This window comes from Anarrhichthys ocellatus, unplaced genomic scaffold (assembly GCF_004355925.1).
Source record: "Anarrhichthys ocellatus isolate YVR2014 unplaced genomic scaffold, GSC_Weel_1.0 scaffold128, whole genome shotgun sequence".
Lineage (NCBI taxonomy): Eukaryota > Metazoa > Chordata > Actinopteri > Perciformes > Anarhichadidae > Anarrhichthys > Anarrhichthys ocellatus.
The window spans coordinates 471,532-498,941 of record NW_022280158.1 but is presented as its reverse complement, the minus strand read 5'-3'; the positions used below and the strand labels follow the sequence as shown (position 1 = coordinate 498,941).

The 27,410-nt window shown below is 43.8% G+C and overlaps 1 protein-coding gene across 1 annotated transcript in view; it reads right to left on the bottom strand.

The window, feature by feature from the left end:
- Nucleotides 1–8,191: 8,191 nt before the first annotated feature.
- LOC116399787 (unconventional myosin-X-like) overlaps nucleotides 8,192–27,410 on the bottom strand; it is a 44,990-nt gene continuing 25,771 nt past the window's right edge. Inside the window, exons 2-3 of the mRNA XM_031877189.1 lie at nucleotides 21,823–21,921; nucleotides 8,192–10,813 (exon numbers count right to left, since the gene is read on the bottom strand). Coding sequence (XP_031733049.1) covers nucleotides 10,628–10,813; nucleotides 21,823–21,921 — 285 coding nt within the window. The 3' untranslated portion in view covers nucleotides 8,192–10,627. The remainder of the gene's footprint in view (nucleotides 10,814–21,822; nucleotides 21,922–27,410) is intronic.

Genomic DNA, 27,410 nt, shown 5'->3' with positions numbered 1-27,410 from the left:
TATATATACATATATATTACAGAAGCAGTAAAACTCCTGAAATGCTGCCTCACGGTGACTTTACAAATATAAAATATAAAAACCACTCATAAATACCCACAATGCTTTATAAAAATGATCATTACACAATACAAAGCATTTTATAATGACATCATCATAAAACTCTCAGATCTATTGGTTGGTGCAAGGATCTAAATGTATTTTAACTCCCATAGTTGTAACACTATTATCTTTTAAAGATGCATCATAATGTGATTATAAGTTACTCTAAGTGGTCATTGTTTGCTTTAAGGGAAGTACAAATTAATCATAAAATGTTTTATATTGTTCTTGCAAAGATGTAATGTGTGTTTACTCATTAAAATCACATTACAATGATGACAGTGCATTATGAGAAGGTGATAATGTATTATAATCATGATAATGTGATTGTAAGTTAAGCTCAGTGGTCATTGTTTGGCTTAAGGGAAGTCAACATGTATATGAAAATGTTTTGTGTTGTTCTTCCAAAGGTTTCATTATATTTGTTCACTTTACTGACAGACATAATCACATAATAATGATCACAATGCATTATGAAAAGCTTGTAATGTATTACAACAATGGGATCTAAAGTACACGATAGCGTCAGTAAACCCTTCGCACTAATCTCCCCTCACACGTCCACGCCTACTGACTGACTGACCCACATTCGGCTGCCATGCAAATACATTTGAACGGCAGTTGAGGTGTATTTACATGACAAATAAGAGCTCCTGGAGCGTCCCGCCGGAGCAGATGAGCCCCAGGAGAAGTGGGGGGGGGACGTCGTTACGGTGAAGTACAGCGGATCATGAATCACCATGCGTGTTATCGCTCAGTGTAAACAGATCTCTGCTCAGGTGAAAGGTCGTCTTCCTGCAGCAGTGTAAACAGTATTCAGTGGCACTGATCTCGTGCATCCGCTCGCCGTGTAAACGTCTTTGTGGACGCTGATGTAGAGTCTGTCGTGTTTGGCATTTCTACTTGAGGTTGTTTATAGTATTTGGGGAGAGTCGACAGAGAGACACGCTGCGACTCTTCTACACCTTGTGACAGCTGTCATGAACGTACACGTTTTAAACAGCCTCCATCTGGAGAACTCAGAGTCTTTGAGATGTGTCGGACTTTATTATTTCTATTTTGTTTCATTTATTTGCCCTTTTGGATATTTCTCTCATTTTAAATGGAGCTCGTAAAATGTTCGTGAAGGTCCAATAAATAAAGTGAAATACTATATTAAGAAAAACTAACTTGAATCTACGTCTGACCTGCTGCCATGAACCTTCTTACCAAGACACACGTCACCAGGAAGAGTTCCTTCAGCAGCAGACTACCTCTTCGGTAGAGTCCCGCCTCCCCTGAACTCCATGAATTACAACCATTTGGACTCAGTTAGATCCCCTGTTGCTCCGATCCTGGTAACAGTTTCCACGGCAGCGCCCTGGCTGAGAGCTAATTGGCTGTGAGTGTCATCAGAAGGCCCCCTATTGGCTGACGGGATGATCCGCGGCCCCTCGTCCTCCGTGTGTGGTGTCAAATACTCCAGAGTCATACCACAGAGGTGACGCAGTGAACCTGATATCCACATTTACATTGTTCGTTTGAGGTATTTAAACTGTGGTATCTATGACAGAGGACATACAGATTGACACGATTCCAACCAGTGTGATGTCTGGTGCTGGTATTTAGGACTTTAAAAGGTCCAGTTTGGAGCATTTAGGGGGATCTATTGGCAGGAATGGAATATAAAATGTATAAGAATGTGTTCTTCAGTGTGTAATCCCCTGAAAATAAGAATCGTTGTGTTGCTGCTCGCTTAGAACGAGCCGTTTATATCTACACAGGAAGCGGTTCCTCCTCACGGAGATCAGACAATCCAAGTATTGACTCTTAGACATAGATTTTTATGTGTAAGTAGATCCCTCCCTTTTCAGATAAAAAGCCTTATAAAAGGTTCCACCAGGAACCAAAAAGGGATCTCTTATGGGGACAAGTCGGAGAACCCTGTATGGTTCTAGTTTGCACATTCTTCTCTAAGAGTGTAAAGAGGAACTTGCACGTTTTTGTGTTTTTGGTTCGGCCTCCGTATTTCTCCAACACGCTTGGAAAAGTTTCAGTTTGTTGCATTCTGCAACCTCACCACTAGAGGCCACCAGATCCTCCACACTGGACCTTTAACAACAAACAATGTGTTTAAATGTGAACATTTGCATGCCAAAGGTTGTACAGAATGACCAACGCTTGGCGCTTCCAGATTATTAAATCCTGTCCGACCCAAGACAGTGTCTGTAATTCATTTCTATAGATTTAAAAAGTAGAATAACAGAAGGGGACAAAATATGAAGCAACTGGTATGAGGGGACTCTCCAGAGAAACCAAACACACATTCATTTGTAAATGTAGTTTTTGGAGGCGCCAAAATATGACTAAGTACACTGCTTCTGTGTGGCAGTGTGACTCACCTCAAACCCCAGAAGCTGTATGTTTGAAGGTTTGGAACAGACCGAGCTCACAGATGGAGGACTGGATTACGCTGCAGGAGCAGTTCAGGAAGTTTTTATGGATGTTTTTTCTTCCCACCATGAAAATGAATAATTGGATTAGTTACATATAGAGTGAACCATAACGTTTCTACAATCAACAAACCTACAGAGATGTACAGTGTTCAACACTCAAGAGACAGATTGTAAATTGAGTATCTCTTTGCTGTTTGACATCACATATCTTACTTCCACCTGATAAAAGACAAATGGCAGATAAGTGTCACTGGTTAAAGTGACCTAAAGTGAATCTCTGGCTCTGTGACAGAGAGCAACGACTGAAGCTAGAGAGACCTTGTGTTTACAGAAAGGCGTCAGTCAGTGCTGACGGTGGAGCTGTACAACAGAGGGAGGCATGCAGGCAGTCGGACCCGTCCAAAGAATAAGATCTCTCAGAGACGGAGCCAGATCAATGTGCCGAGAGGGAAATGAAGACCAGATGGAGGAAAACAGAAAGAAAAAAGCTGCAGGATCAGAGTTAAAGCGCTCTGCAACCTGCCTGAGTGACGGCAGGAAATGTAAGAGAGTGGAGTGGGGGGGGGGCAAATTCCTTTATTCGTTATACTTGGCGATTAAAGCGATCCTGATCCACAGTTCATGTTTAATATCACTGTTGACGGACGGAAACCCGACATCTGCAGAAGAGTGGTTGCTAAGGAGAGGAGAGCGCGTGTTCTCTACGGGACGCCCGGTTATTAGTGAAGCGCTGCGGTGGCATTCCTGGAGACGTGAAGACTCCTCAACGCATCATGAATCAAGGAAGGTTTAGATTTTAGTAGGGAAAAATATAAGTGTATTAAAATTCTGTATTCATTCCCTGACTGGAGGACAGAGTTATACGGATGAGAGGAAACATGTTGAGGGAAGATATGAAGCTGCAGTGTAGGTGATGAATTCTGTCATGTTTCATCTTTTGTGCATATTGTTTTATACTATAAAGAACTTATGTATTAGACTTTAGGTAAGGGACCAAACTTAAGTTTACGAAGAAAGTTAGCTTGTTTACAAATCGCTGATGTGGGCGTTTCATTTAAAATACGTTTAGTAGAACCCAGGAGGCAACCTGCAGTTCTTCATGTGTTAAAGCTGCATTCTCTCTAGTGTCCACCAGGGGGCGACTCCTCTGGTTGTACAGAAGTCTATGAGAAAATGACTCTACTTCTCTCTTGATTTATTACCTCAGTAAACATTGTAAACATGAGTTTATGGTCTCAGTCTCTAGTTTCAAGTCTTCAAAAACAAAGATGGTAATGTCCAAAAATGTCTAAATTGGGGCTTCATAACGGCAGACCATAAACCAATGGCCGTATATACAGTCTATGGTAGAAATAAATCATCTTCTCAGAGGTTGTTTGTTTATGCTAATAATGCTAATAACAGAGATGTAGACACCTTGGGAGGATGAAACCAGTTGTGAACGTAACACTGACATACCTTTTCAAGCAACTTGTTAGTTGCTTATTTACACTTCCAAAAAAGATTCTTTAGGAGTCTTTGTGTTTGTGTCAGCTGATCAATGTAAGTCCAATATTCCCTCTCTTTTAGCTCTGTTTTTGGTCTCCACCCCCCCGAGGGACATATCCATCCTTCTAGCTGCTGAATGCTTCATTGTGTTCACCAGCTTGTCTCCAACTGTGTCCGTCAGCTGTTCCCTGCTAAGCAGGTAGTGTAGGGTTCCCTTTAACAGCAACGATTATGACCGATGTGGACTGAATACGCTGACTGCACCCAATGTAGTAAACGTACACACACACACAAACACACACACACACACAACAACCCAACGGTCATCGCTGGGAAATTCACAGATCTCGCAACCGAAACGTAACCATCTGAGCCAAAAACCATATGTCCACCAGATCCCAGACAAATCTGTTATTTCTGTTAGCGACATCACTTAACAAACAACAGATGGTGAATAACCCAAAACTCAACACAGTTAGCAAACCAAAAATGCTAAACCACAGCGTCTTCGTCTCATTCGCCTCATGCAGTAATGTCTGCTCTCATTTTATCTCTTACATATTTCATGCACAAAAACAAGAACCCATCTACATTAAACCAGAGGGACAGGATACGCTTATGGTCTGAATCTGGTCTCACAGGAAGTGAGGTGTTTGTTTACATAGCGGAGAGGAAATGACATCAGGAGAGTATTTTGGTGAAGCGTGAAGCTCCGTTTGGCTGGAAGAACGTTTCTCCACATCTGAGAGTCATCAGGACTCAGAGAGCTGGACGGCAGCTTCAGCTAAAAGCCCTGAAATGTAAACGCCTCCTCCACACATGCACACGCTCTGCTTCCAATAAAGGAGCAGAGTGGGGCTGTGTTTCTGTGTGTGTGTGTGTGTGTGTGTGTGTGTGTGTGTGTGTGTTTATGTACAGAGAGACCAGATATCTACTGTGGGGGGGAAGAAAGTGGCATGTAATCTAACTGAATGACTTCTGAAATGAAAGAAACATTTCATATAGAAAGTGACTTTAAATGTCAGCAGAAAACACGCCATCATCTGGATTTTTTTTCAAATATTGGGAAATGAATTTGGGGCAAAACCCAAGCGGGATTTCACAAAACCCAACCATTTGGAAATCCACAGTTCAGTCAATAGCTGCTTTACTCAAAGGGTGTTTTGACAAAAGCAAAGGATCAAATGAGGCGATCAGCAGGTCACTCATTCACCGGCCCAGGTTTCACCAATTGTAAACATATTTTCTACATTCCAGGCTTCTCCCAGCATGCATTGCACCTCTTAGTTATGAGTTGGGAGTCTGTGAAGAGTGAAGCAGCAGCTGGCGGTTTCAGTCTGTCAGCGGGCCGCCAAGCAGACACGGCGACTTATTCAAATAAACCGAGCGAGTCACGAGACCGACTCCGCTCTGTGCTGAACGTGACCCAGTTGGCGAAGTCTGTGATCGGAGAGCTGGAGAGAGGAAGAAGGCTGAGCAGCACGAACCCTCAACTCTCTCTGCTAGTCTGAGCTCTGACATCTTCGTTCTTTGTCCAACAAGACCTCCTATCTACCTAAACAACTGTTCCAAAATGAGCCACATGTTTTTGTGATGAAACTTTGGTTTCAGTTTGGTTTAAGCTACTCATTCTACCGGCACCAGTGAGGAGGCCAACATCTGTCTCAACGCAGCCTCAGTGCTGTAAACTGAGACAAATTACATGGAAAAGGAATTTCCTGCCATTATTCATAAGCCACACAATATATATATATATATATATATATATATATATATATATATATAGTATATTATATATACACTGTATGTATTATATATATATATATATATATATATATATAGTATATTATATATACACTGTATGTAAAATATGAGATGCAAAATGTTCCATCGGTTGGAAGGAAAAGTTCTTGATTTAAAAGACCCCCTGCTGAGAGGAGAGAGGAGGTTTTCACACTTGAATGATTTCTGTGTGTGTGTGTGTGTGTGTGTGTGTGAGGAGATGAGGGGGAGTTGAGAGTAAAATATGAATGGGGGGGGCAAACATTAAAAAAAGAACAGCGTGTGATAGAAAAGTGAGAGTATGTGAATGTCAGTGTGTTTGTCTGAGAGAGGGACAGTATCGGGGTTCAGAGCAAGTCACAGATTCCTGAGAGAGACAGTGTGTGTGTGTGTGTGTGTGTGTGTGGGGGGGGTACAGTCTCTAGCTGATTGTAACCAGCTGTGCAGTTGACTGGTGGCCTCACTCGTCTCCTCTACAGACTCCAGTGGAACGCTGATGCTAAAGAACAGTACAAGGCTAACTAGCTTCACAATTTAGCTTAAACTAAAACACTTGTTTAAATGTTCCTTGTGAAAATGTAACATTTAATGTTTATTTATTTAATCTGCATATGTTTTAGTTGCTGTAAGGTACTAACTGCCTTCAGTAATAAAGAAAATACAACAAATAAATGTTTCCAACCAGACACAACACACTGAAAACAGACTTTGTCCACGGCTGCACTGGTTGAATAAACCTTCTCTAATGATCTTAATAGGAAGTCTAATTGTGTAATAAGCTGGTTTCTTCAATCACAAACACTTTGATCAGCTTACAGCAAAGGAGGTGAAGAAGTACGTACACAAGAGAATCTTTTAAAGACACAAAGAGAGGAAGAAGCCATTTGTTTGGTGGATGTTGGTTGAACTTATTAATTCTCTCAGATGTCAGCAGGGGTGCTTTCAGGAATTTCGGGGGCCCCTGACAGGTTATGACTCCGGGGCCCCTTCGCGCCAATGCATTTGATTTCATGCACTAGCCCGTCACCTCACCTTTTTCTGCCCTTTTTTTTTTTTTTTACCCCCAAGTGGACTTCTCTGGGAACCCAAGAGCCGTTGTAGGAGCTCAGGAACTTTGCCTGCGTTTCGCCCACAGAGTCCTTGTGTCTGTGAAATATAAACTCTCCATATTACACCCCCCCCCCCCCCACACACACGCACACACACACACACACACACACAACCACAAACACACACACACACACACAGATGGTTTACACAATGAGGGTTAATAATCTGCAGCTTTTTCATAGAAATGTCTCTCTTATGAATCCTCTTCCCTGACAAAGCACTTTGTAAACGGCCGTGTTGATTAGAAACACCCCCCTCGTGTCATGGAGGGCTCTGACTTACGAAAGCTAAAATAAAGGTTTTCTGGAAGGTCTCACAGTCAACACTCGTGGTCAGAAGTCAGGACAGATATCTGGCCGGGACGTCCTTTCTTCATCAAGGACAGCGGAGAATGTAGAGCGAGCAGCAAAGTGACAGAATCCAGACACAGAGCGTCCGACGGGCCATGAGCACTAAACTACTGGATTTATCTAGAAGTTGTCTCTGTATTTGGACCAAAGTAAACCCAGTTATTTAAATATTAGTACAGTTATAATTAGTGGCAGTAACAGAAGTTGTGGTCGTAGTATAACAGGTCTGTTGAACTTTAATTCTGCTCCATTATTGAGCTTGAAGCTGCTAAATTTCTTAGGTTGTGTTTGAATAACTAAAATAATTAGAATATTTCTAAAATCATTTTTCTTTCACAAGCGTCTAAGCTGAATACCAGCTGTGTTTTTATTCGGTGTGAAGAGTACAATCACCCGTAAATGTCCACTTCTGACCACATGTTATGAGCCGTGCTGATGGGGGGAAAGACCAGGGACGGATTATTGAACAAAAGAACTGGGCTAAGGCCCCGGGGCCCGACAGGTTAGGGGGCCTCTCTTTGAAGTTACTGCTAACATTTCTGTTGGGAAGTCACTGTGAGACACACAACTACCGAAAGTAGTGCTATGGCTTCGAAACAGCAACGGTTTATGGCTGTCGCTGAAGGAAATGCATATTGATCCTGAGCCACAGGTAGCTCATGAGCTTACCTGAGACCATGTGAGCCAGCATTCACAATATAACCTGAACCTGCCTGCTGAGACCGTTGCTGGCTCTCTGGCTCAAAGCCACTTCACCAGAACCTCTCCTCTAATTCTCTCGCTCTGCAGCTTCTGGACCAGAGAGAGAGAAGCAGCAGCCCAGTCAGATCGGGCGTCTGTGATGAATTGATTGGATAATTTCGACCATACGGGAGCATTCAGACACCATTAAAGTAACAAGATGGCATCAGTCAAAGGTTAGTGCGGAGAATGCGTGCAGAGAAGCACAAGGCTGGCTTTGTCGTGGGCTTGTTTAGTGCTGGGTCAGGTTTGTTTATCAGTGCATAATCACATAATGCAGACAGTAATTGTGGAGAGCTGATTGTCCTACATGTTCCTTTGTTCCTTACGCCGTACGGTAGACTTTCATAGGCTCCTGTACTGTGGCCAGGGTCAGCAGCAACAGAGCTGCTTTGTCTGCTCATCAGCTCGCGGTGTAAAGCAGGACAGTGTGGAATACATTACTTTACATCCCATTACTTTGTTAGCACGTCTCTGAACATTACTACAACGCCTACATCCACTGTTACTGCTGCTAAGACTTTATATTACTAGTGATGCCCCAACAAACACCCCCTGAACCTAAGAGAGGCTTGTTTGTGCTGAACCTAACCTAACCTTAACCAACGCATTGTCACATCATAACACTGATTTATTTAAGTTTGGAAGGCACAGAGAGATGAAGTCTGACAGATGCTTCAGATCAGAAGACATGGATGTGGACAAACAACGTATTTTGTTGTTTAATTTGGAGGATTTGTTGTGCTCGTTTGCAGTTTAGTCCAATTGCTGCCTTAACGATCAACATGTTTAAAATGAAAGGACGACCGGCTCGAGTCCCTAAACCCCGAGAATAAACTACTAACCCTAACCCTAACTCCGCGAGAGGGCGGAGCTACAACCGAACACTGAATAAGACTTTTTCAAGCAACCAAACGTTACAATCAACTTTCATGAACTAAAATCACACTGAAAGGGTTAAAGTTAATTAAAACTAATTATTCCACATAAATAGCCCATGAGTCTGTCGTCCCATCAGTGGGTCTCTGGACACACAGAAGACTTTTACAACTTGACAGTAAACTCCCTAAACTCCTGGAAACACACTTTGATGTGTGAAAGATGCAGAGTTCCCTTTTAATTTATTGTACGGACAAACATCTTCAACAACATGTTCCAGCTCGTTGGAGAGAGACACAGAGGCTAACAAAGCACAGCTCAAGTAGAAGGAACCAACGTGACCATATGACCCACACGGCACAGAGACAAACAGCATCTTTTAGACTCACTGAGGTTTCGCTCCAAAGCTAACATGCTCTTAACTGTCCCGTCTCACAGCCTGGACGACACGGACGCTATCAGATCCGAGCCAGGACCCACTGACTCACGCCAAGAACTCCCCGTGAGGCCACCGCTGGAATACCAGCATCTAAAAACAGCTTCAAACCAAACAGAACCCAAACTGGGATCATCCTCCCTCTCACTTGGCAACCTGTTGCTCTTGGCTGCCGAACAAGGAGCTCCGTTCAGCGCCGTCCGGGTTTAACAACCTGGAACCAACAGAAGGCAGAACATCCCTCTACCTGGTCGATGCGGAAAACATCAGAAACAAGCCGCACTTCAACAACACTTCAAACATCCCATAAACACGGTGGAACAGTGAAAGTGTTTTGATTTGTTTTCTCCGATTAGAACAGATTCACGAGAACCGAGCGGACAGAAGTTGTTATATTTGCAGTCACAGAACAGTAATGCGTGATGTTTCACTATACTGTCTGTGTTTAGATGAAACCTGCACAAAGTAGCTACATGTGATGAGTGCTTTATAATAACACATCACAGACTGCAGCACTACTTTAGTGAAGGCTGAAACAAACGTTAAACCCCGTGTGGCAGAGAATAGCAGCATCTAGAATGACTACTGGCAGAGTTCATGGCTCAACCACAAGAGCTCAGAATAAGATCTGATGTAACAGAATGAAACCGACTGTATTTTATTTTCTTATGTGGAGAAACAAGTGGTAGTTTTAGTAAGAACTAAGGGATGAAAGGAGCATTATAGAAGCTGAAGACACATTTCAAAGCAGGTCTGAAAACATCCAACAAGCCTGTGTGTAGAAAGAACAACAACATATCTTATTTTGAAATGTTTTGCAGAAAATGATCAGCTAAAAGTTTGTAAGGAAGGGTCTTCTGTACATTTTATTGTGAAAAACCCGCTGTCTGTACCCTCTCCTGTACTTTGTGTATTAAGCTCCACAGAGTTACACAAACCTTTCAATCAAGTGCACACGAGTTTCAAACCAGTGAACCTGGAACTAAACCTTCACTGTAATCAATCAGAGACAGAAAGGAAAACTGTTTTCACATCATATCCACAGAACATCTTCTCCAGCTCTTCTGCCGTCACCTCCTCTTATCTGCCTGCGTCTAGACGGTTATCTCTGCTGTTAGGGAACAATTGAGCAACTTCACGGGACATTCCTCTGAGAAGAGCTTCTCAAAGGAGGCAGCGTACGCCGGCAGCATGAACGCTGATGCTGCAGATAGAGATGTCAGATGCTCTCTCCGTGCTCACGTGTCTCAGATCTGATGTTTTCTCATCGGTATAAACAGGAAGTCATCATTTCCAGTGCTGATTTATGATGCAAAATGTATTGAACTCACATAGATGTGTCTCTGCTGGTAGCGCAGGAAGAGGTTGTGCATGATGGCGCCGTCATGAAGGTCCTCCAGGGCCGACATGTCCTCCACCCCTCTGATGCTGCTGTGGTGCATGGGCTGCACCTTCTGTCTGCTGAGAGCATTCTGCTTGTAGGTGTACACCTGGATCAGAGAGTGGGAAAATATGGAAATATGAATCACGTCAAAAAGAAAAATGACAATTCAAATGGGTCAAAACTGGAAAGAGGATGGTCGGAGTAACGCAAAGATGGAAAATTCTCTATGACTGGCATTGCACCTCAACAGTAGTGGACTTCTACGCTGTCTCACAACCCAGAGACAGAGACAGTTCAGAGAGGAGACGGCCTGCCGAGAGTCATTTCCTGTATCTGGGTCACATGGGTTTCATCACTGCCCCGCCCCTTAGCGGCAGGTGTCTATTAACTCCAATGAGAGATGTGAACGTGACAGATTATGACCGATTCTTTCGCTCCTCAGTCACCAAAATGAATTTCAGACACAAATTTTCTGATACATCTTCCACTGAGGAGACAGGAAGTGTAAACCATTTGAAACCATTGGCGGAGCTTGTGAGGTGTCATCTATTGACTGGGCTTTTTCAGGAGGGGTCTTAAAGAGACAATGTTTCAGACAGAGGGTGAACACGGGTATATTCAGACGGACAGAATTAGAAAAGTGTTGAGCATTAAAGCATTAAAGCGTGTAAACATGTTCCAGTAGAAACCCAAAACACAAGAAGGAACCTGAAAATGAGCATCATAAGTCGCCTTATAAAACATTGGACCGTGTGAACTTCCTCTTTCAGTCTGGTCCAGGTTTGGGTCGTTGGAGGCCAGAGGTGGACTCCAGGCTGTTAGGGCTCCACTACAGGTTGTACATCTCTATTTTTAGATGCAGCCGTTTCTCTGTTTGGCTCGATGATGACCGAGTGAGTCGGTCCAGAACCAGAGAGAGAGACCAGACCTCCAGAAGCCCTGACAGCTAAAAGAACCACTGGACTGGACTTCCCTCGGTTACCTCACTGACTCTCCCATCAGAGATGAACTATGAGTAGAGATATTTCTGTGTTGCAGTAATAACGATGCATGATAGAAAACAGCTGGGAGAGGAACCTGAACCGAGACAGAACCCATGAGGACAGACAGCAATGTGACTTTATCTGATGTGCTGGATGTTAAACATGATTAAAACCAGCTGATATTGTTGTTGCACATAGATCAGAAGATGGAGCAGGAGTTCAAGTGTTTGTTTTCATCCTGCAGCAGACGATGTGATTTCTCTCTGGGTGGGTAAACTTTGACGGGAATCATAAACGTTCTGTTAACGTCAGCAGCCTCTCTGTTGGTCAAACGGTTTAACTGTGTGATTTACAGCAGGACTCATCCTGACCGACAGACTCTACCTCATGTTACTGGACGACTGGGACGAGTGAAGGAAAACTACAGAGACTCTCCATCACACACGCAATCCAGGAATGTAAGCTGAATATTAAATATTTAAAAAAGTCTAAGTTCACAGCGGTGAAAAAATGAATCTGTGGTTGAAATGAAGCTGCAGAAGAAGAACTCAAATGATTTACTTCAAACAAGCTCTTGGGTAGAGAGGGTTGTCCGCCAACTGAAAGGTCACCAGTTCGATCCTCGGCTGCACCGTGTCCTGTGTCGAAGTGTCCCTGAGCAAGACACTGAACCCCTAACTGCTCCCCGGGCGCCTGTCATTGGCAGCCCACTGCTCCCTATATATACAGGGATGGGTCAAATGCAGAGAATAATTTCCCCACTCTGGGACTAATAAAGGAATGTTTCTTCTTTCTTCTTCTTCTTTCAGCATCCACAGTTTGACAACAAAAAAACACCGTATATAGTCTGCAGTACCCAAAGTAAAACTACACATTTGAAGAGGATTGAAGTAAAATATCACCTCTTCAGTTTGGGGTGCTTTGATCACCCGATCATTTAAAGAAAGAAAGGAAGGAAAGGAAGGAAGGGGGAGAAAAATTAGGAAAAAGGCAATGACCAAGTGAAGGAGGAAGAAAGAAAGAAAGAAAGAAAGAAGAAGTCAGATAATTAAATTAGTTTAGAGGAAACAAGAAAACATGCAAGAACAGAGATGAAGTGAGGAATTAAGAAGGAAAAATCTGTACAAAAGTTAAAAATAAAGAAAGGATGTGAGGAAAGGAACAACATGCAAGAAGCAACAAGAGGAAATAATGTCTAGAAGTTATTGTGTCAATGAGCTAAAACTACTTGCTTAGGTTTAGGTTAAAATAACTACAACAAATAAGTCAACGCTGACTTCTGGTTTCACAGGAACATGAACAGCAGTCTGCTGGTTAAAGTCAGATGTTTGTAGACCCGTCTGTCCACCCAGACCTCCTCCCTACGAGGACGTTGTCTCTCCTCAGTCTCCTGTCCTGGCTCATGATTATGTGGATTACAAACGAATTGATTAAGTGGGATGTAAATGAATTATCGTGTTTTTGTAGGTGTAGCGACGAACCGTGTTCGAGAACAGCCTCTCTTTGGTCGCGTTGAATACGACTTCCTGTTGCTGCTTGCGTGCTGGTTAGTAGCCGTCAGTCTGCGGTGGACTGTCATCGGTGTCAGAGATCTTGATCTCAGTGAGACGACATGAAATACACAAACTACTCTCCAACCATCAGACTAAAGGACGTCTCAGTAAGTCAGTACACAGGTAAAGTGTACAGTAACAGTAATCGTATCCTGTGTGGGCAGTGACATCTCCCCTCCACACAGGTGACACATGGCAGATAGAGATCTGGTGAATAAAACCAAGTGAGGAGCTGGATGAGCGTATCGTCGGTGTCCGGGGACGAGGCCGTCCATCTGTGTCCCATCGTCAACCCTCTGACCCTGATGAACACACGTCATGTCCTCCGGAGGAAACGTTTCAGCCTTCAAGCTTCTGATACAAGGAGGAGTTCAAACTGTAGTCACAACACTTTACACAAGAGAGGACAGCTTATCTGAAGGATTGTGTCTAATGGGGACAGTCCAAATCCAGTCCAATATATTAGTGTTGTTAACTTATTTAGCAATGAGCATGAGGAACAAATATGGAGTGTGAAAATAATAAAATACTGAGGAACAGCACTTTTAACGTTCAGACAAAGAGGCGATTCTTCTGCTCTCCACCGTGTCTCAGCATCAGACCACTACGGACCACAGGGCAGTGGAGTCCAGCGGAGGAGAGGAAGAGCCGGCGAGGTTCATGAAGAGGACGTGTCAGCGCTCTGCTGGAGGTCTGCAGCCTGCATGCACAGATCACAGAGGTTCACCAGGAGGAGATCAGCAGGATTCGGTTTCCTGAAGTGACATTGAAGACGTCCTCGCTGTCCAACTGCGTTTAGTTCACCTTAGTGAACGCCACAGAGATTATTGAGGCGAACACACAGGTCCGGCTTCTCTTAAGAGTCCATCATGTATTTCAGTTTCCAGCCTCATCAGACGATGAGAAGCATCGTCACAGGTGTGTTTACGTCGGAGATTCTCAGCCTCAACTAAACGGAGTTAAGATGATTTCTTTTAAATAGTATGAGGTCTGAAAGAAATAAACTCACTATTTATTTTAATTTATCTTTAATCTACACAGGGAGCTCATGATTTCTGATCACCTTATATAAGATTATTTGTTGTATTTTCACTAATAAAAGATGTCTGTCTCATCAGTCATGCAATTTAAGTATTTGTTTCTTGTGTGGGCAGAAGGTTGCCTTCTGGTTTCTCCTCGTTGTTCATTCAATGTGTTGATTTCTGCTCTTTACATACAAACGGTCCTTTCAAAATAACTCAGTGAGCTTGAGGACCAGATCCTGGTTTGGGTTAAAACAACTACAGAAGCATTGTTACTGAAGTACGCAAGTTACATGACAAACACACACACACACACACACACACACACAAACACACACACACACACACTGAACCCTAGGGTTGTGTGAAGCTGGTCGTTGACCCGCTATGACCGAGCGGCTCGGGGTGACTCTTCCTGAAGAAAGCTGCTCTCTGTCTGAGGAGTCAATCACATCTGACCTCGCACACAACACACAGACACACACACACACACACACACACACACAGCCAAGTCTCCCCCTTCAGCATCCTGCCAGGCCTCGTCTCTCACATTCCAGCTGCAGTGACGCTTCAGGGAAACTGAACGTCACAGAAACGTCTTTCAGAAGAACGAAACGCGACCGAGTCTTCTCAGCGGCGCGTCATCAACGATGCGTTCACAACCGGTGCGTTCTGACGGGTTTATCAGTCCTGATAATGAAAGCTGAGCTAAACTAAGCTGGAAAAAACAGTGTACGGCTCCCTGTTTGTCATCACATCCAACAAATATACTTCCACTGTGACCTCGACCTGGACGGGACTTTAACTGCTTCTAGAAATGAGATCCACCGTTTAAAGACCAACGTGTTTACATTCTCTGAGAGGAAGACAGTTACAGGGAGCTCACGGACTTGTTAGACCAGTTCTATGTCAACGTGTCCTTCAGTCCTGGAGAGGATGTAGAGACTGTAAACACACCTTCACCTCTCTGCTGGAGCCTCATCACCATGTTCATCTCTTCCTGCTGCTCAGGGAGGCCCAATCAAAGCTCTGAATTCATTCTCTTATTTAATAACTCATGGTCACACATTCATAATTCTGGTGAAATCAAATGAAATCATGCAGGTTCACCAGAAACTCCTTCAGCTCAGACTCAGATCCAGATCCTCTCTAACAGAGACCGGTCCACCGTGGACAGACCCAGATCCTCCAGCAGAGACCGGTCCACTGTGGACAGACCCAGATCTGGCTTCACCTGCAGCCTTGGACCTCCCAGGACGTATTGCTGGACCTGCTGGAGGGAAGGGAGGCACGGGAGAACCAGAACTGAGAGGGGCAGACTGTCAGACCCTGCTGCAGTAAGATGAGAGGTTTTCTAAAGGGACTCTGGTGCTCAGAAACACTACGGCTTTCGTTGCCAAAATCCACACAAAATCAAAGTTCCTTGTAGTAGCGTTGACAAAGTGCTTAATAGGAAGCTAATAGAATATAGGAGGTAAGACAAGAACCCCGCCAAGCTGTGTGGTTGTAAACTCAACCACACATTTCTTTGCACGGGAGCATCGTCATGCTGACAAACACAAACTGTTGCCACAAAGCTGAAAGTTTCCCTTCTTTAGGCCCAAACCACGATAAACAGCATGTGGACGCTCTCCGCCCCCCCCCCTCTCTCTGTGACGGACAGCATACAGTCAGTCCTCTGCAGAGGTTGTTCTTTGGCTTTGGCCTAATTAGGGTTCTAATAGGTCCAGTTGTCTGTGTGGAGCTGAGGAGGGTCCACGCCTCGAGAAACAAAGCCGTGAGCCCGGATGCTGAGCCTAGCGACAGATGCTAACGGGAGTAAATCCCTGTGAAAAAAAGCCATTAGACAGCTTCACTGAGGAGCAGGAGGAGGTGCTGGAGTCACCGCTGCACCCCGGGGTCAACAGGATCTGTTCCTGGATCAGTCGGGATACACTTTGTTGTTCTTGCTTGAAGTGAATTCACATTTATGTTCAGGCAATTAGAGGACTCCTAACCGCAGCAGGGGTTTAACTAATATGGATTACTGGAGGCTGACACTGTCGTGGTCCATCGCTTGTATTTAATACTGAAATATTACTTTATATCAGCTGGCTGTGTGTTATAGTTGGGCAGAAAGTCCGGATTAAACATTCTTAACTTTCCAACAATTGTATTTTCCTTGGTTTCTTATTGAAATTCTGTTATTCCGTTTTTTCTTGAACATACAATGTTTTTATATTTTTTTCCTGTGATTAATTTGCACATTAATATAGTTTTTTAAATCATTTTTCTCTGTGAATATCTTGAGGTGAAAAAGCCACTTTTCTGAGCTTTTCCTCTGCAGGTAAAGGCTTCGACTAATACGGTTGTACTGAACGGGTTGAGTTGCGGTTATATTTATGAGAAACAACAACACGGAGGCTCAACGTATTACATCATATGATACCTTATGAAAAGTTACTCTTCAAGTCCAGCAACACGTGTCGATTTCCACTCGTCACATGAACACAGTCTTTTCAAAATAAAGTTCCGTGTTCACAGGAAACAACTCAGTTAGGTTTATGCAACATAAATACTTGCTACATGGTCCGGTTTAGGAAAAGATCGTGAAACTTTACTCCTCCTTTCAACCTCGACAAAGCGAGGACATACAATATCCTCTACAGGCTGGACTACCAGCAGGACTGGTCCCTCCTCAGGACGTTGTTCTTCACCATCATGGACTTAGATGCTGTGTGTTGTGCCTGTAAATATCAGCCTGTGTGTGTAAACTGTGAGCGTGTTGTCGGGGTGGGGGGGGGGGGGGGTCGCAGGGTTCCTCTCGTCTTGCTCGGGTTTCAGTGTTGTGGACAGACTGCTCCTCCTCAACTGACTGCAGCACAATGCAGCAGCAGATGAATGGTGATTCAAAGAGCAGCTGCTGCTTTTGATGATGATGATGGAGGAGGATGGAGGGGGGGGGGAGCTCGAGGCGGGTGGAGGGGTTACCTGTTCAACTCTCTGACAGCGAGGGGGGGGGGGGGCGGCGGAGGGATCAGTTTTCCCTCCTAACTGCACATAATGAAGAGTTTCATTCCTTCTGCTCCGACAAACGGAGTCAGAGCAGTTATTACGTGTTCCTGAGCTCGTGTTCTCAAAGAGTCCGTCTGGGCTTCATGTCTGAGGCTACGAGGGGGAACATTTAAAGATGCTCAATGCTAGTTCAAGCTACGCACACACGTTCTCACTACATGCATTCATTCATTTAACGTGTATGTTTGCTTTTTTCTTCCTTATTTATCTTTGTGGATTACGTGACTTTTGTATTTGCTTGTAATGCTCATTGAGAGGAGATTCCTTCAAAATAAACGTTCATCCTAACAGGAAGCAGAATGTGTTCGGTTCATTTCATGTCCTCTTATTAAAAAGAGACAAACGTGTCGGTGACGGGGACATTTGGGTCGGTTTGGTGGAGCCAGAAGTAGAATCAGAGGACCAGCAGAAGTGTTCATACTCATCCTCTGGGGAGCATCAGTGTTACATTACTGCCAAACAATACTCCATCAATACTCACAGAAATAAACACACTTCAACATAATAAACTCAACACACTCAGAGATAGATATAGTATGAACTGTAAACTACACACTCACATTAATATATAAGCCAATACACACACACACACACACACACACATATAGAGTACCTGTACCTGCGCTCCTCAGGTACACACAAACTGAAGTGGGTGGGGTTTATAGTAGTGCGCTTCTCTGATTGGTCAGCACAGGCTTTCCCCACAAAGAGCAACATCTGCTCTGAAACAGGTGACATCCGTCTCTGTTTACACACAACAGACGGCTGGCTGGCTGACACACACACACACACACACACACCTTTGGATGACAACACACATACACAATCAACATGACAGAGCGACAAAGACACTTATTTGTATCATGACTCTCCCAAAGTGAGCAGCTAGAGTACATTCATTCATTGTCTGTTTAGGGGATCGAACCTGTGACCTTTCTCTCACAGGACGGTCCTGTTCTGTGAGGCTCATGTCGTCGGAGTAGAAATGATTTTGAGAAGCTAATGTTCATTTTATTTAATCTCTTTATTTCTCAACTCTGAGCAAATTTAAACCTTCTGGTTCATCTGAGAGAACAGCAACACAGAACACATCAGCATCAGTGCTGTTAGAGGTATTTAACCAAGGAGTCAACCACGACAAGAGACTAAAGGGAGGAGAGAGGAGGAGAGGAGACGGGAGAGGAGAGGAGACAGGAGAGGAGGAGAGGAGAAGAGAAGAGAGGAGAGGAAACATGGAAGGAGAGGAGAAAGGAGAGATGAGGAGAAAAGAGAGAGGGGAGAGGAGACGAGACGAGAGATTGAAACAAAAAAGAAGAAAAACACAAATTAGAAGAAAATAAAGAAACAACGACAATAGAGACAAAATGAGATTAGAGACTTGAAAGACAAACAACAGATTAAAAGCTCACAATAACGAGAGATAAGAGACACAAAGAGAAGATGAGACAGAAAGATAAACAAGGAGACACAATGAAAAGAAGGAGACTAAGGAGAGACAGAAAGGAGTCAAAAAGAAACAAGACACAAGAGGAGCAACAAACAGAAAGAAAAGACGAGGAAAATGATTTAACAAGGAGACAAAAAGAAGAAAGGGGACCACAAGAGACAAAAGGACAAGAAACAAGAAGAGAAGACAGGAGACAAGAGGAGTAAATGATTAAAGAAGACATCAGACGTGTCTGCACTCTTCTGGTACACTGATGCGTGGAGCTAAAATGCTCCCGATAACCTCGGGATGGGTTAAATGCATAAGTCAAATTCCGTGTATGTGTATATGTAATTATATGACAATCTAAATGCTAACATCAGCATGCTAACATGCTCACAATCACAAGGTTGACATGTTTAGCAGATATAATGTTTAGCAGCATCTCAGTTTAGCGTGTTAGCATGCTAACATTTAGCTTATTAGCTGTAAACACAAAGTACAGCTGAGCTGATGGGAATGTGATGAAACAAGGAAGTGGATTAATCACATGTTTTATTTGACGATAGAGCAACACAGTTACTGAATCTCCAAAGTGAACACGAATGAATGTCTGAACCTAATCTCACGGCGGTCCGTCCGTACGCTTCTAAACAGCTGAGCGCTGCGAGGGAAAGATATGAATTTTGGATTTTTAAACGTAAATTAAAACTAAACAAAATTGAAAAAACGCTACAAAATCATTAGTATGTTATGTTTACGCCACAAAAGTACTCAACTTCCACGCACACATTTAAAACTCATCTATGATCAAACTCATCGCCGACACACGTTTTCCTCCTGCAGAGTCTCCGTCAGAGAGCTGGATTCAGGAGATGAATGTTTTAATCCACCAGTAAACCTGCAGCACAATAGCGCTGACTCAACATGACTCAATCCGCTCAGCGCTCTCACGCACAGAGCGTCTTCTGGTGGCGACCCTCTGCTGCTCACGACGTCTTTGTTAGAGCCGTCAGCACACGAGGGTCGTGTGTTCTAATAAAGATCGAGACCTTTTCTTGGCGTTTAAACAGTAATGGATCCAAATCTACCGATGTGGTTTGATGAATTACTTTTACTTCATTAACGACACGTCTGTAGTAATTTAACTCAAACACGACCTCTTCCTAAACCTAACTACATAAGTTGCTTAAACCGAAGTGAACTGTTTCCTTTGAAGACAGAGGTTTATTCTGAAGAGGTTATTCATGTCAGGAGAGTAAAGGGACTCGTGCTGCTGGACGTTTGTAGGAACACGTTGTCCTGTCTCTGTGTCTCTGTCGTTGCTGTTCGTCATCAATGTTTTCTACCAGCAAAGCAGCGGGACGCGTTTATTGTAAAGCAGCTGAATATTAGTGCAACACCATATATTTATCACCTAGATTAGCAGCGTAGTGCTGCCGTCAAATAAAAACGTCCATCCAAAGTGTTGAAGGAGTCGTAAAGCAGCTGATGGCAGAGCTGTGTTGGTTGGTAGTGTGTGTGTGTGTGTGTGTGTGTGTGCGCGTCATATAAACAGCTCTGTCTGTCTCCTACGTGATTTCTTTAATGTTTGGAGTCAAAGCAGAGTTTCAAAGGTTCCCGCTGCGTGAAGACACACACTTCATGATGCTTTACAGTCAAACCTGTGCAGTTCAACACCTCACAGAGGGAAAGTCACGGCTACCTACAACTACATGATTTAGATAGATAGATAGATAGATATGTACGTTATTCATCCCCAGGGGGAAATTTGATGTCGTGTATAAATATATAACCTGTAAAACGGCTCGACAGCTTGATTCATGTTAATTCTTCATAACCCAACACATCCCTGTGACCCGTGCTCCACGCGCCCCTCACCTCGTCTGATCCATTGTTCTGACAACACGTGGATCAAAGAGGTTCATGCAGAAGAACCATGTGGGGTTCAGGGGGTTTACAGCATATTGAGCTGATCCCACATCATGAGCGGACCTCGTTAAGTCTCTGCTGTCGCTGAGGTTTACGAGTGCGTCAGCGGAACAAGAGGTCTGCTGTCTCTGGTCAGCTGAGGAACACTACTAGAAGTGATTTGATCACATTTCATCTGTGAAGCTCTGTGAATGTTACGCAAAGTAGACCAATAATGAAATAAAGAGCAACCACATGGTTTAGCACATGACGAGACCAAAAACCACCAGAATCACTGTGTTCTTTGTAATGTTTGTTCTTTGGCGGGTTGTTTCTCTACTTTTGTGAGTTTTGACTAAACTGAAACATATAAAGTCAGGCTGCTGTTTTCATTCCCTCACTTCACGTCTCTTCTTCGGCTACGTCCACACGGATGTGTTTCTGTTTTAAAACGCAGAACTTCTGCTACGTTCACGCCTAGCTTTCACACTACGTTGGCGTTTTCAAACCGCTAAAACAGGTCCATTTACTAAACGCTGCAGGCGTCGATTTAGTTTGAAAGCTCCGGGGTTGTGTTTTAGTCTGGATGGGCGGAGTCAGAGACTAGTTAGAAAGAAAACACCTAATGTTTGGAATCAGAGAAAATGCAAACACCCACGTTCTCCTCCTGATCGGATCTTTCCTGATTCGTCCTGACCCCTTCACGTGACCATTATTCATTATATTCTGCTTCTTATGAAGCCACTACCGCCTACATGCATGAGTCCAACCGCATTATCTGCTTCATGTTTACATCGGCACACACATGCCCGGTGTACGTAAAAGGTCATGTGATATGCGTTTCCAAGCTTGTTGGTATGGAAGGAGAATATTTTTGAAACAGTGCGATACGTTTTAGTGTTGATGTAGCCTTAAACGGGTGGGGAGGTCACATCACTGGTGTTTAAACATCAGCTACAATATGAGACCTGATCTTCAGGTACTTTGTGGGTGACAGGAAGTACAGTACGGCCCAGGAGCTAAATCTGCACCTGAGATCCTGAAGTCAAAATGCAGGAAAAGTTTGTATAAAAACGTGCTTAGAAAAGGTTGAAAGGTGCTGAAGGAGGACAGGAGGGCAGTTTTAAAAGACGTATGTGTGTCTGCTGTCAGAGGGAGGATCTCACCTGGCCGTAGTCTGTGGCGAAGGCCACCACACCTCCAGAGCACGAGGACACGGTGCTGGGAAGGTACTGCTCGTCCTCCCGTAACCACACCCGGTCACCCTGCAGGAGAACAACCAGGAGTTTTACTCATCAGCTGCTGGAGTTACTGTTTAAAGAGGAATACACATCCAATAATACCGGCTACAGCAAAGAGAAGCTAGGGGACATGTTACGAGGACATAACGGATGTACTCTTTAGTAAGTTGACTTCCATTTATGTTGATTTCTTTTGGCTGGACTGTGCTTCATGAACCTTTTATTTGTTAGTCCTGGGAGAGAAGGGAGAATATTTAGTTTAAGACCGAGCGGTGAATTAATGGAATGACATGTTTGACCGCTGCAGTTGTAGCTTTGGTGTCGTATAAACACATGAGGGTTGGGCACGTTAAGTGCATGACACGAAAATAAGGGAATCAATCAATCTCTCGATTATCCAAGTTGGGCAAAATGTATCAAAACCGTTTTGAAAGAAAACAAAGTCTCAAGTCCACAAACCAACGGGGTGACGTCACGGTGACCACGTCCACTTCTCACACACAGTCCGTGATTGTTACCGTGACATTGACTTTTCTCTAACCAATCAGAGCCCCTCGGCTGTGGAGAAAGCGTGGAGAACCCTGTGGTGTCTGGTTTCAGAGACCTGTACCCAGGTGGCCAGTAAACCTGCATGTTTATCGGAGTCACATAACACTTTTATACCGGTTGACCTGCTGAGTTTACTGCTCCTGGTTGCTACAGCACTTCCTTCTAGCCAACAGCTGGATATTTCATCACCCCCCACACACTCTGCTGTGTTTGTGGAGAATTAGCAGAGAATTTGGGGAATTCAGGATGAAAGTCTGAAGTCTTAAGTGTGTGTTTGGAGGTTTGTATCTGTCTTTTTTAAATTGTTTGGCTTTGGATGTGAACACAGTACCAAAAGTAGTGTCAGTGTAGTTTGTTACAGCACATGACCCCCCACCCAGTTTGTTTCATGACTGTTGAAGAACACATTTGTTCGGTTGAAAATTCAGACGGGAAGCTCTGCAAAGCTGCGCTTGTTGAAATATGACAGAGCTGAAGGAACGAGAGGCCCCCCGAGGTGGATCCCCTCTTAATCGCATCGCTACATGTGTCGCTGTTCGTTAGCACGACGAGCTAACGCTAACGGGGAAAAAAAACAAACACTGCACTTTTTTCTGAGCCGGTGGCGTATGAACGACCTCTGACCCACAAGCCCTCGCTCTGACAGAGTCGTCCTGGTGTGGCGGAGGGGGGGGGGGGGGGGGGCACCTGGCTGGGAAAAAGTGAGCGCATGAATGGATGGAGATTAAAACAGACACACAGACACACACAGACACACACACACAGACACACACACACAGACACACAAGGTAAAGCTCAGGTCTGCAGTGTCAGCAGTGGATCAGAGGCGAGCTGTGTGTTGTTCCAAACCCTCAACCGTCTTCTGTGAGAGAGAAGGCCTGATTCAAAAGTGAGACGATAGACTCGTCTTCCTTTACTTTCTTCTTGTGCAAATTCTAAAGTAAAACTAAATCTTGCAGAAGCACAAAAAAAATCTGCAATTGTACGTGAAACTCTTATTTTATTTTTGTTGCTATGTTGGTGTTTTCTGCACTTCGTTAAGACGTTGTGTGTCTTTTTTTGACAGAGTTGGTGGAGACAGGTCCACCATAAAGCTTCTCCCAGGTTGTTTGAGAAAAAAACTAAAGTTTTGAGCCGTTTAAAATAAAAAAAAATGAACTACACATTAGTCAGGAGTTTTCTTAAAGATGTACAACTTTAGTGGGAACCAATGGGCTTTGAGCTGAGAGCCTCAGACAGGAAGTCATAAAGCATTTAGAGATGAACTAACATGTATGTTTTGGTCTTTTTTACTGGTTACAATATAGAGGAGAAGTCCCGCCCACTCCGGCCTTCATTTGGAAAAAAATATGTACGGCAGTCAATGGCGAAAGAGAATTATTCAAAAGGTAATTTTGCACATCGAGAATGTCCCAGCTTGTAAATGATTTGTAGAAGTACCATATTGTTTTGCGTGAAACCGCTCAGTGAACTACGTCTCTCGCGTACTTCAGTTTTATGACATAATGCGACTTTCTTGACGTAAAGAATTATCTTTTAAATTGACAAACATCATGTCAAATGGGATCATATAAGTATTTGTCTCCCGACATTGATTATCGTACATATTTTAAAGAAATAAGGTCGCATGGTGGTTTAACCGGAAGGGGAGGGGCTTCACCTAAGCCGAACCCTTACCATTTAAATAAAGCTCTTATATAAAATCACTCATAGATCATTTGAAGCAAAACACAAAGAAACACAAACAGAAAACGTCATGATGATGTAGACAGCGGCTACAAAGAGGAACCGAACAAAGGAAGATGTTCCATTGTAACGTGCACAAAGAGGAGGCGTGTGCTGTTCACCAGCCGGGACCATATGGACATTCCTCGTGTGCACCACCGCAGGAATCTGATGCTCCAATCAGGTTTGGGTGCAGACAGAATGAGAGGGGGGTCTCCCTCCTCCCACCAGCACACTTTTCAAGGCTCCTTCACCACCAAAGACCCCCAACACACACACAAACACACACTCTAGCACACACATCCGTGGTCTTTGTGGGCAGCGTGTGCCGCCGCCCTCTCTCCGACAGTGGCACACCATCCTATTGTGCCCCCCCCCCTCCTCCTCCTTTAATCCACTCCTTCTCTCCTCCCTCCCTCCTCCCTCCTTCCCTCCTTCTCTCCCTCCCGTCTTCACACACATCCACACACTTTGACCCACAGAGCTGCTGGCCCGTTTCTAAACTAGGGCTCCGTGCCAAAGGCCCGTGCTTCACCTCGGCTCCCTCATTCATCACCACTGATTGCCTGAACTCCGAACATCAAAGATCTCGTTTGTACTTTCCGATGGACCAAAGAAAACGAGGAGCTGAGGTGCATTTCTCTGTTCATGGTTAAAGAACACAGTGGAAAACTACAAAGCATTCAGAGAACTCATACCTCCACCGAGGCTGCACGACGCTCTACCGACAGAAAATGACCTTAAAAACCTCACATGTGACATAACACAGCCAAGTCAATGGCAGACATTAGTTTTGGGAAAAAACCTAAATTCTGGGAATATTAGAAAGATTATTATAATTTGTATCAGGCTGGATTGTGCAGTATTTTAAATAGTGTCAAATCTTACAGCTACTCAAACTCATGTTGCTGCAGCACCGAGGATATGTAAAATGTTCATACTTCTAAATATGTAATGTGTTTGCAAACGTAGACGATGTAAACTACCATCAATTACACTGAGTCTGGGTCGAGTCAATACAAAAATTGCGGTTGTTATTGACAGTAGCTTGGCTATTAAAAACGGAGGGTTCGTGCAGGATGTCCATGTAACGATGATTCTCTTTGACCAATCAGTGGGCTGCAATGTTTTAACTCCACCTTCATGTGTCGGCTCAGCTCCTTTGGAACCTGGACCGAGGTGGTACCAGTTTGCATTTGCAACATTTGTAACAATCGCAACATTCGTGAAATTCGCTACATTCACAATACGGTAAGATTAGAAAGTGGCCTATAGACAAACGAGACAAGATGAATTGAACGAACGGGGTTGAAGCTGCTCATTTTCACAATATCTATGTTGTTGGAGAGAGAGAGAGTTAGAAGCAGTTGTGTGAAGAATGAAAATTGAGAGCTTGAGAGTCTTATAAGTTCATCTTTCACTGCGTAGAGGGGATGGGATTGTTTGATTGTCTATTTCGAAAGTTGTCGGACGCTGGACCCCGTAATCTGACGTCAGAAAGATGGTTTCAGACGCGGTTAAGTGAGTCCAACCAGCTCCATTAGAAGCATACGGAGGCTGTGAAAACTCCTCCCGTCTTACTTCTTGTTATTCAGACAAACATCCACGACAGTTGGTCTTTAGACCGTCGAATGTTATGGATGTTTGACATTCCCCAATGTTAACTTTCACTGTGCCGAAAAAGGCTCCACACATAAATACCATGACATTCTAGAAAGTTCATGAAGCGGCAGTAATCACATAGATCACTTTACATAGACTCGAGACGTCACCAAACGCCCTCGACACAAAACCGACAACTTTTAAATAAAGAGGGAAAAATAATCCACAACCGCTGTGATGTGGATTTTCTAAAAGCAGCGGCATGAAAGGAAGCCGGGCCTCAGCCGAGCTAATGTCAACACACGGGCGGGGAGGCGCTGAAGAGTCTCGGCTGGGACTGGGAGCTGTGGATCAAGGACCCAGCTGCTGCACCGGTCAGTTCTCTGAGCCTCAGTAAACTATCTCACCGAGTCAGAGGTGCCCGAGTGTGACCTGTATCCACAGGCCGGATTATTAAAGTGGAAGAGAAGTTGTTGGGAGATTTCAAATTCAGCACCTCACCACATGAAAAGCAATGTCTCCTGAAGTCTAAACAGATAACTGTGTCATCTAACATGTTGGGATTTAGTGAGGACAAGTCTTGGCTTTACAGTGTTTTGGTTTCTCCGATATGTCAGCGAGCAGATATGATGTTCTCGAAAATATTGTGACAAGGAGTAGATGTTGATAGGACAGTCTGCACCGACACCGAGACCCTGTGAAGATAAAGTCAAAGTCGTCCAGAGCTGCAGTCTGCATCGACTGGTGGATTCTGGGATCCACGTAAAACACTTTCAAAAGCAGTTGTTGCAGCGATACTGTTAAAATGTCATGCTGGTTGACTTTAAACTTGCTGTTTACCATCTATAAATTGTGGTTTAAGTACTTTCAGATCCTCAACAGTTTGAGGTGCAAAGGATCACTAAACTCACGATTTGGATCGTATCACGGTTCTGTTTCACGGATCAAATCAGCTGGAAAAAAGGAGCAAATATAACTTATAGAGATGCCACAATCATGTTTTTTTGCTGACGACACAGATTGCCAATGAGTCATATCAGCCGATACAGATTGTTGATTTGTCGTTTTGTTTTGTTAAAGCAGGATTCAAGGCTCCAGACATGTTGTTTTCATCACCGTCCCAATAAAATAACTTCAACTGAAGTCAGTGTAAACCTGTTATCTTTCTGTTCTTGTCATTAGTGGCTATTTGAATTCAAATGATTAGGGGAAAAAAAGATTGTTGAAATCTTGTCATTAATAGTTTTAATTATGTTTTATAAGCCGCTTATAGTAATTGTTAGGAAGTTAAACAGCTCATATTTCCCTCTCTTATATCTATGTAATATTGCCGTGAAAACATCTCATTAAAACAACCGTTGAACACGTCCTGATAACGTTATAACACGCCTTCACCCAACTCTCATTTGTATTGAATGGACCTTGAACGCATCATAATGTAACGGAATAGAACCTCCTCAACCGTTAGCTCCGGTGCTGCTAACGTTAACGAGCTCTCCTCCTGATGTGTTGTTCACAATGTAGCATTTTCAGGAATTGCAGACTAGAAAGCATCAATGCTATGATGGTTAAATGGTGCATTAATCCACAGTTCACATGCATGCACAGTCATGGGGGGGGGGGGGGGGGGGGGGGGG